This window comes from Rhagoletis pomonella, unplaced genomic scaffold (assembly GCF_013731165.1).
Source record: "Rhagoletis pomonella isolate Grant_MI unplaced genomic scaffold, Rhpom_1.0 Rhpom_scaffold_00001, whole genome shotgun sequence".
NCBI lineage: Eukaryota > Metazoa > Arthropoda > Insecta > Diptera > Tephritidae > Rhagoletis > Rhagoletis pomonella.
Genome location: NW_023458555.1, coordinates 7,437,407 through 7,447,946, shown reverse-complemented (window position 1 = coordinate 7,447,946; position 10,540 = coordinate 7,437,407). Strand labels below are relative to the sequence as shown.

The 10,540-nt window shown below is 38.3% G+C and overlaps 1 protein-coding gene across 4 annotated transcripts in view; it reads right to left on the bottom strand.

The window, feature by feature from the left end:
- Nucleotides 1–58: 58 nt before the first annotated feature.
- The window catches only part of LOC118737546 (tyrosine-protein kinase Btk29A), a 44,938-nt gene continuing 34,456 nt past the window's right edge, over nucleotides 59–10,540 (bottom strand). For 3 of the 4 annotated variants that reach the window (XM_036468124.1, XM_036468132.1, XM_036468144.1), the window contains 8 exons: nucleotides 4,066–5,108; nucleotides 3,168–3,979; nucleotides 2,222–2,441; nucleotides 1,879–2,147; nucleotides 1,652–1,813; nucleotides 1,313–1,508; nucleotides 1,131–1,217; nucleotides 59–1,041 (listed from right to left, as the gene is read on the bottom strand). In XM_036468124.1, the coding sequence (XP_036324017.1) occupies nucleotides 862–1,041; nucleotides 1,131–1,217; nucleotides 1,313–1,508; nucleotides 1,652–1,813; nucleotides 1,879–2,147; nucleotides 2,222–2,441; nucleotides 3,168–3,979; nucleotides 4,066–5,108 (2,969 nt within the window). In that variant the 3' untranslated portion in view covers nucleotides 59–861. The remainder of the gene's footprint in view (nucleotides 1,042–1,130; nucleotides 1,218–1,312; nucleotides 1,509–1,651; nucleotides 1,814–1,878; nucleotides 2,148–2,221; nucleotides 2,442–3,167; nucleotides 3,980–4,065; nucleotides 5,109–10,540) is intronic. The other variant, XR_004992824.1, reaches the window with a different exon arrangement.

Sequence of the window (10,540 nt, the reverse complement as noted above, 5' to 3'; positions counted from 1 at the left end):
GTTAATAAACTTTACTTTTGTTAAACAAAAAAAAAAAACAAAACGTTTAAACAAATAATTATTTTATTACATACGTTTGTACGTGTCCAAGTTTTATTGTGTAATATACATAGAAAAGGTTATAAACAAAAAATTCTATGTGTACAAGTGTTTGTGTGATTGTGTTCCTGTATAAATAAAGTAAATAGGTAAGTAAACTTAACATACATACAATTGTCGCAGCAGTAGTGGTAAATAGTCATTTTTTTTTTAGTAGTACTAACATACATACATTCTAGTAAATAGTATGTGTCGTACAATGTACCAATTATAAACTAAAAACAAACATACGCATATAAATAATTACGAGAACTAAATAATTTATAATTATGTAGCATAGTATTTTTTTTTTTTTATTAATATATTTTTTTCTTATTTCACATTTAACCTGTCAGCTAGCTGCTTGCGTTTAGTTAAGGCGCAGACGCACGCTGCACAATTTAGTGCAGTTGGTTTGCTTGCGTTTTTTTTTTTAATCATAGTTTAATGCCGGCGCCAGGCTTTTAAAATTTTTAACTTAAATATATTGCCAACAGACTATTGACAAAAAAACATAGCATAAATAAAAACAAATACATATAGTTAAAAAAAAGTGTAAATTCCACATTTTACAATATTCTGCTTACCACTTCTTTTTTACTTTCTTTAAATTTTTTTCTTTGCATTATTTCACCTAAACTTAAAAAATATTTATTATAAATGTATGTATATTACTTGGTAATTTAAGTTGCTCACTTCGATTGGATTGGATTGTTTTCAAATGTTTAATGTTTGCCTGCTGAATGTCACATTCTATGCGCGTAGTACGACGCATTTGCGCTCTCACGCTGGTGTGGTGTTTTTCAGATGTAACAACTTAACTTTAAGTTCGGCAAACGTTGGTCGCTTGGCGGGATTCAAGTCCCACGCTTGGCGCATCATTTCATATATTTCGGGTGGACAGCCTTCGGGTGCTTCCATTTTATAGCCGACTTCAACGTGTTTCACCACGTCGTTGAGGGGCTGCAAGTGAAAAAGGGAATTCAAATGAGTCTCAGTCTCACCTTGCCCTAACCAATGGTACACATATTTTATTCTTTTGCAATACATACTATGCGGGGATAAGGAACTCGACCAAATGAATAAATTTCCCATAACAAAATTCCGAAACTCCACATATCAGATTTGTTGGAAAAACGCTGAAAAAATATATATGGGCAAATTAATTTTGCACAAGTAATTGGCACATTAAAGTCAATAGACTGCAATTTGTTGGCGAAATTCATATACTTACACCATTCTTGAGCGCTTCAGGTGCAGTCCATTTGATTGGCAATTTTCCGACATCCAAATTGTAGCATTCTTCGCGCGCTAAACCGAAATCAGACACTTTGGCGACACATTCTTCGGATATTAGTACGTTACGCGCGGCCAAATCGCGATGTACAACTTTTTTAGCTTCCAAATATTCCATGCCGGAGGCGGTGTCGCTGCATCGAATGAAAAACAAAAAGAATAATTTATTTTAAGTAATGTGGACGAAGGACTAATTGCTGGCAGTCGATTTTCTTTTAAATTTTAGCGAACTATTGCTTCTTTTTTAAATTATTTTTTCACTTGCTTGCATACTCACTAGGCAAAATTGATTTGATCCTTTTTCGTAATGTGTTGCCGTCCACGCGAACGCAGATAATCGACCAGCGAACCTTTGCTCATATACTCCGTCACTAAGTAGATGTGTTTGCTGGTGAAGACCAAGCCTATAAACTTTACCAAGTTTTCATGCTCTAAAGTGCTGCAATCAAGTGAACAGTTATTTATCACACACATACATAAATATATACTTTTATATGTACTTACGTCATGACGGATGCTTCCGCCAAGAATTTTTGCACAGCGCCCTCATCCTTTAGCATCTTAACGGCGACTTTTTCACTGCGCAATATACCCAGCATCACATCGCCGAATTCACCCTTTCCGATGCTTTCACGCAGCTGCAAATCAGCCTCTGGTATAACCCAGCCCTTGTCCAGGAAGTCCTTAGAGTTGATGCAGAATTCTTGCCTGCCCTTTTTCGGTAAACATTTTATCAATTGCGTGCACAGACCATCGGCATCTGCTTCATAATGCTACAAATAACGAAATAAATGTAAATTAATTAGACACGCATACTATGTGTGAAAAACTTTCGCGAGCGACTTACCGCAACCAATTGCCCCAGGTTTTCAAAGTACTCCTCATCGTCGATGGTTAGCTTGTTTTCCAAGTACTTGACACGGTAGTGTTCCACTTTGCCTTGGAAGCAGACGCATAGTGTATAGTCGCCTGGGAAGTTAGTCGATTCGCGTACTAAAAATAGGCCATCCTCGCGAGGCTGCAACAGGTGTTCGGCTTCGTCGCGTGTTATGCTGCCATGAAACCAACTATCAAAATAGAAAGTGAGTTGAGTGTGAGCAATAGAAAATTAAATATTTGAATGGTGGACAATTTAGAGCTTCACATCAAAACGTAATAAGCGGCAAACACACACATACGGTAATTTCACAATTGACTGTACTGTAGGTTTTTTTGTACGTTTTCTACAATATTTTGTTATTATAGATGGGGGCCCCATAATTTGGTTTGGTGCTGATTCTATGCTTCGTCACCAAATATGAGCTTACAAGAAAACGAATTTTTGCACTTCGTTCCTCGTGGCACAAAATTTGTTATTTTAGCTTCTGCAATTTGAGTTTTTGTTTTGCGTTTGTGTTTGCAAATGCAGATAAGATAAGAGTAAAGCAATACAAAACATAAACAGATAACGCCGAAATATGTTAACAAAGCTGAAGCAGGCCGTCAGTTGCTTTTGGTGTTATATGAGCTTAAAGCAAGTCGCGTGCCTGATATATAGAATTCCGAGTTAATTAAATATCATTACTTTATCGAAAGAGTTATTAAAGGTTTATGCACAGAGACATGTCAGATTAAAGCTAGCAATTTAAATACTGTTTATTCGATTTCAACGGCTTAAACAGATTAAATTTATAAATGTCATGCTGATAAGGACATACATACATATGTATGTAATTGAGAAATTCGCCCTTTTCGTGGTTCTTATCACGCCAAATTGGGTAATATTAACAATCAACTGCATTTCGTTTACTTACGGCATTGCGTTCAGCTTCACTTCGCACTTCCGTTGCGGCTGAATATGGTGTTGATTAACGCCGCCAGCCATAGCGTTGGTGGGTGAGTGCAACGATGCGGCTGCTGCATTGGAATTACTCGACCAGGCATTGGCCGCTACACCGCCACCACCATTTAAATCGAAACTATGCAATGATGTAGACATGCTAGTCGCACCTATGCCTGAGCTGCCACCAACACCAACACCGCCACTGCCACCAGCAGTGTTGAGCGATATCGCCGATTGCGTTTGCTGTTGACTGCTCGATAGCGATGAGGGCGCTTGCGCTTGGTGTAACAGCATGTTGCTGCCGTGTAGTGCGCCGCCTAGGCCAGCAACAATGGCGCCACTTTTCGGCGGTAGACCGCGTTCGTGCAACGATAGTGCGGCGCTATGTTGTGCCGCATTCAATGAAGACGACATAAGATTGTTGTTGCTATTGCTGGAAGCATTGGCTAGAAGCTGCAAATGCTGTTGTTGTTGCTGTTGCGTTACGGCAGCCACTGCAGCGGCTGTCACACCGCCCGTGGCGGGCGCGCAATTGCCACCACTGACAGCGGATGGTGGCGCAAAGGTGGATAAGATGTGTGTGTGTGTATGTGTATGTGGCTGTGCCGCTGAGCCAGTTAATTGCGATGTCTGCTGCTGTTGCTGCTGATGATGATGCTGTTGCTGCTGTTGTTGTTGCTGATTGGGTGATTTTGGTGAATGATTGGCGCCGGTTGCAACTGATATTAAATTATGACTATTAAGTGCATGCGAGGACAAGTGGATTGGATTGTGGTGTTGGTTCTGCAATAAGAAAGGAAAAAAAAGATGAACAAAAAAACAAAAAACAAACAAATGCAAGACGAAATGACTTTTATTGCTATAATTACCACGTTATTGTGATGGTGTGGCGGTATATTTGGCGGTACAATATGCGGCTGCGATTGGCTTAGTTGCTGCTGATGCAACAAACTGACGCCTACGCTGCCAGCATTCGCTATACCGACGCCACTCGCGCCTCCGCCGCCACCACCTACGCCGATGCCAATGCCGCCGCCTAAGCCGCCGCCCACACCGCCGTGATTCGGTTGCGGCGCGGGACGTTTATTGTGTCGTAAAGGCGCTGTGGGCGGCATTTGATGCCCGGTGGATTGTAAGAACCATGGATCGCCTGCTGAATTGGCCGCCACTGTCACGGATGGTTGCGAGAAGCCGCGATGATGACCGACCACTGTTGTTTGTCCGCTATGCTGAGTCGCTGTGGCGTGACTGCTCATAACTTTATTGCAGCTCGCTTTCGGCGAGATTGAAGATGCGGACGACGACGACGACGACGACGCCGGCGTGGCAGCCGTTGACGTCGTTGACGCTATACCACTCGCTAGTGGACTCGGTGTAGGTGTGCCCGCAGCGGTGTTTGAAACAGCCGATTGTCCACGCGCGGCGCCAGTAGCACTTGTTTTTAAAGTGTGTGATGCAGTTGTGACTGCGCTGATTACGGGACCGTTGTGAGAATTGATGCAGCGAACGTGCGGTGTAGCAACAATACGTTTGCTATTGTTGCTTTTGTGGCTGTGGCTGTGGCTGCTCTTGCTATTGCGGCCACTCAGTTGCTGCAGCTGTTCGGTTTGAGGTGCGTTTGGCTTTTGCTGAGTTGTTGAGGTTACTTTGGTCGTTGGTGTTGTTAGAGTTGCAATTGGTGTTTTATTGTTTGTTGATGTTGCGGCGGTTGTGGCAGTCGCAGTTGTTTCGCTTGTGCTACGGAGGGAGATTAAAGCTGCTGCTGTTGTTTTTGCTGTTGTGCTGGTGTGGTTTACGCCACTATCAGGCAGTTGTTGTAGCTGTTTGTGTTCTCTTTGTCCCCTTTTCGACTGTGGACATTTCAAGTCATTTGCTGGCTGTTTATTCTCTTTCGAAATTAACGATTCCTCATCTGTAAAAAAAACAGAAAAAACAGTTAAAAAAAAAAAAATGTAAAAGATAAATATTAAAAGCCGTAAATATGTATAATCTTAAAATTAAGTGAAAGCAATAAGGAAACATATTAATAGCCCCTCTGGAAGTACTTAGTACCTTTTACCTCCTATCAGGCCACCATTGAATCGGGCACCGAGTTCATTTGCGTTTGCTCATTTCAATCGCTTGGAAGCATTTGAATGGAATTCCATTCAACTAATTTACCATAGCGCTCGCATATAGTGATCAAAATGCAAATGAGGCCACAACACAGAGAAAAAATCAAACTGCAAAAATATGTACATTAGGGCGGGTCAATTTGTATGGGAGTTTTTTTTCAACTATGAGCGCTTAGCACAGAAAGATGCTACGTGTAATTCTAAGCAAATTTGCCGAAGAAATCATGGGCTTTAAATCAATTTGGAGTTTGTTAAATTGCGAAAATAGGTTTCTTAGCACTTTGCTGTAGTGTCGTAAAGAAGTGGTTAATTTTTGTATAAAAACATGCTGCCAGGGTTTTTTTTTTTGGTATAAGAAATCTATTTATTCAGTAATATTTTTCTTAAAACTTCAACCAAAGGGCGCAACAGTGAACATTTTCACATTTTCTTGCAAACCTATTTCCGGAAATTTGCAAACTCTAAAATCCATGGTTTCTTCGGCAAAGTAGAACCCGCATGGTAAAAAAAAATGTATACGCCCTAATGTACATGTATTTGAAAATAAAGCACAATTCCGGCGCTCGTTTCAGAGTCAACTGACAGCGTAGCTGGAGCTGAGCCAGTGACAACCAACAATCAGCAGCGCGCGCGGCAGCTGCGCAATAGCAACGTGATAATAAAATTTCAAGTTCAAATGCGAATTTTCTGTGCTTTTGTTATATTTATTACTGTTTGTTAGCTAGTTTCTTGTTTTTTTTTGTGTGTGTTTATTTAGCGTCAATTTGATTCACGTTTTTAAATTAATTCAAATTAATGCGGTAGTTGGAATTCTGTTTACGCTAGTGATTAGCTGTGCGCGCACCATATTTAATGGATTGACAGTCGCACGGACAGTCGATCAGCCAGATATGCTTGAAATATACATTTGTAGGTAGAGCTTTAGCCAGTGGGATGATAAATAAGTTTGTGTGCTGAATGACATAAGCTAGAAATTATGAAAACCTAAAATAAAAAAAAAAGGACAAAGTGTCAGCTCGGGCGAAATCGCGACTTCTTCAAATGCATACATACATACAGCTGCACACAAAATAATAGGATTGGTAAATTATAGTAAAACTGCGTACTTAGTTTTTCTCTCTGACGTCAGGGGTTTTTTAAAAGGACTTTGAAATTTAAAGATTAGCATTATTTCAAAAAATTATTTAAAAAATTCAGTGCAATGTAGGATAACGATAAGGGTATCATATAAAAGAAAAAATTCTATAGAATTATAACAGCACACATTTTCTGGTGCATAAGGACGAATAGGTATGGAAAATGTCCTTTACAAATTTTGTCCTTAAATATCCTGGAAAATTTATAAAATGTTTTTTCGAAAAAATTATTGTTTGAGGACTTTGAAATACGCACGACCTCATCGTCGAATTTCGTCCTGCAAACTTTATTAACTTAAAAAGATATTTATTTAGAGCGCACTTTCAATAGATACCTCCTATCGCCCTTGTAAGCCAACAAACTTTATTGTTTTTAAATTCTACATAATTTTCTCTCCCCATTGGCGATTTCAGAGAGAAATGCGAGGGTAAAACATTTCATGCAGCATAGTGAACAAATTCGGTAAATGAGCAAGTGATTTATTATTGATTTACTGCAAGAGAACCAGCAGATGAAGACATCGGTTTTGTTAAGCAATAAATGAAATTAAATAGTTAAGGGATTCACAAGAAAGAAACTGATACTTCAAGTCTCGCATTTTTTCTGGCAAAACCACAATCGCTTCATATCTACTAAAAAAAAGAGTATTCAGAGACGCGCTGCACAAAATATACATACCTCCTTTATTCAACTTCTTAACCAAACACTGCATACATACTATACATATGAGTCAGCTTTTAAAAAAAAAAATTAAGAACAAGGAGCCACAAAGATGCATGTAAATGCACGTAATTATGATGAATTACAAGCTAATAATAAAACAGATAGAATCATTGCAAAGTGTAAAAAGGTAAACTTGTGTCATCCATATTTCATTTTGAACGCACATTCAACTTTCATACACATACAACCCATCCTACGACACACACACACACACACACAGACAGACACACACAAACATGCGCTTACACACTCTTTGCGCGGTTATCTTGTTTGTTAATTTGTCCGAGCGCATGCGTCCAGCATCAAGTCAAGGTCAGTTGTTGCTGACATTTCTCGAGTGATTAATTGCATTTAAAGCTGTTGCAAGTTATACTCGCACGATAAAAAAAAAGCATAAGTAAACAGATTTTTGTTTTGTTTTTAATTTTTCTTCAACGATACCATCGCATGAACAAATGCACTTTCCTACATACATATTGTAAGTGTTGAAGGCGCACAGCTAATTGCGAACACGAGCTTAAAACTGATAGCGACGCCGTGACTGCAACACTGTGTTACACTCATGGCGGTAAGCGGTATCTTGGTACCCCCACCCCTCTGCCTACTATTCGTTCACAAAGTATGTACACACTATTTAAGTATGTAATGGTGGGGGAAAAAAAACAGCAAAACGAATATTTTGTTTTACTCAAAAATTTGGTGGAAAGCAATTTAAATTTAAATTTTATCGTATTCGCAAGTATTAGGCACGGTGCACATTAGAGCGATACGATACGCGTTACGCGATATGAAAGCGACATCGACATGCTGCTGAGGACGTGGAATTTGGTAGGAAGCGGTGAAAACTGTGCACACTTCCACGACAGCGACACTGTGGCGACATATGTATGTATATAGCTTGCGTATCGGCCGAGCTACACTTCGGCGACATAATCGTATCGGTCGAGCGACACGGTTTGCTATCACACCGCATATGGTATCGCGTATCGTATCGCTCTAATGTGCACCGTCGTGTCTAAAAGTTGTGTTTTTTCACTTGTAGATTTTTTTTATTTTTATATTTTTAGCTACAATCACCAAAAATTAGTACGCCAACCGAAACTGAGATACAAAATGAAAACGTTCTTAGTTTGTATAATGAAATGTAGTGTAAGGAAATATTACTTATATAATATGTACTATTGTAAAATCTAATAACATCACATTGTGCGAATATTATAAGGTTAAAAAAATCTTCTAGATCCCCAAAAATCTTCTTTTTAAAATATCTTAAAGGAAATTCGATATTGGCTTTACGGCTGAAAATAGCCCTTATTAAGTTGGTTGAAAAAATGACCAATTTTAAGTTATAAAGTCCTTTTTATAACCACTTAAACTTTAAATGAATATTGCCTCGTGTCATCACAAAATTTGTAGCACAGTTTACATATGTAAATATACACTGGCCAAAAAATATAAATAGGGACGCGACATTTTGCAAGTTTTGACCGACTTCAAAAAAGGATGACTTTATCAATTCGTACGAATATTTATTTTTATGTACATATATATGTTACCGCATAACTTTGGACCACTGACCACTTGAATTGATTTCGATAATTCCTTTTAATCGGAAAGGTGGTACCTCAAGGGTGGCCCCATACTAATTTGGTTTAGATCTTGACGATCAATATTTATATGAGATTTGAAGTCACTTGTGTTTTTTGTTTAAAAATTACTTGTTCTTTTTTTATGAAAGAATAGCTCGTTACCTATCAAAAACGATGTAAGTGCAAACTTCAATCTTTGTACAAAAGTTAAGAAAATTCGACAAGGTCGATAACAATTTGGAGCTTTTTAATTCGATTTTTTATTGATATTTTTACATGGATATTATTTTATAAAGCATACCGCTCCTTTTCTCTCGTTATACACTTATCCACGTAGACTCATCAGCATTTAAACTAGAGGGGATACAAAAGACCGTTTGTTCTTTTCCTCCACTCTCTAACTCTGCACTAGAGTGTATGTTTTACTGTGCGAGAGAAGATAATAGCAGATAATATTGTAGGGGATTTCATATTTTATTTTTCTTCTTCCTTCATTTGCTGCTTACAATGATATTATTGGCGATATTATCCATAAGTAATTAAACAATTTTAACTTAAACATGCACAAAAATCTTCATTTTGAAAATTTTAACGTGACGATTTTTACTGGGAGGGCCTCATCCAAAGAGTTTGCCACGGGCCTCAGATGGTATAGTTACGCCGAGACTGCATAGCAACTACATACATAGCTTCAATCTGCTGACTCAGTTCGGAAGCACGGAAATAGCTTCAGATAATATTGCATGTCATATTTTGAAATTTTTTCCCCCCCGACACGCATGCTTTTTATATGAAAAAATGCGCAAAATCTTATAGAATTTTTTTTTTTTTAGAATTTTTAGAGGATGGCAAATGAATGGAAAAAAGTTAGAAACTCTTCACATAACGGCATTATTTTCATTGCTTTACCCATTTTCTTCCGAAATTTCGTAAAGTGTCTACAGTTTATGTCATTTTAGAAAATTCGACAGAAAATCGGATGAGATTTTTACGAATTATTTAAAAATTCTCTACAATTCAGAATACTCTGAAGAAATGGTTTGCGGGGAAGTTGTATGCATAAAACAGAAAGACATACAAGCAGCTATAAAAATGAGGCTGTATACACTTAATACGGTTTTACGGTTAGATCTCACATGCAACAAACAAAGCCACTTTCCCAACGATTGTTTTCGCTCATTTGCGTTTGATTTTTATTATTGAGCTTCCGCTTCCCTTTTTAAACAAAACAAAAAAAAAATCAACGCATAAATTAGCTGAATCACACTTAAGATGGTGGTGTAAGTGTTGCTACTACGCAAAAATCTTAAAATAAAATACATATAAATAAGTGCTACTACATACAAAACCGCGCTTCTACTACTATTTTACTTCTACTACTATTTTACCCAATTGGTTTGGTTCTGCATTTAACATTATTTTTGATTTTAAATTAAATGTAAGATTCTATTAAATTTCGCACTCAAAGATACACTTATGCAGCACTAGAGCTTGTGAGCTGTAGCTGTAGTTTGTGCCATTCATTCACCCGTCCTCTCCCCGTACCCCGATTTGTTTTAGGTTCGGCACTTTGGTGCTTTAGTGGCGTTTAAAAAGTGCTTTGTTGTTGGCTTTGAGTAACTCGCTGGCTAGTTGGATGATTACTTGGCTGTTTGGGTTGCCTGCTTTGTTAGGTGGGCTGTTGTGAACTTCCGCTTCGTTGACTTCACTTTGTATGGGAATTTGAATTTAAATGAAGTTTTCAGCCGAAGTGCGAGCGGGAAGTTTATAAGTACAAGTAC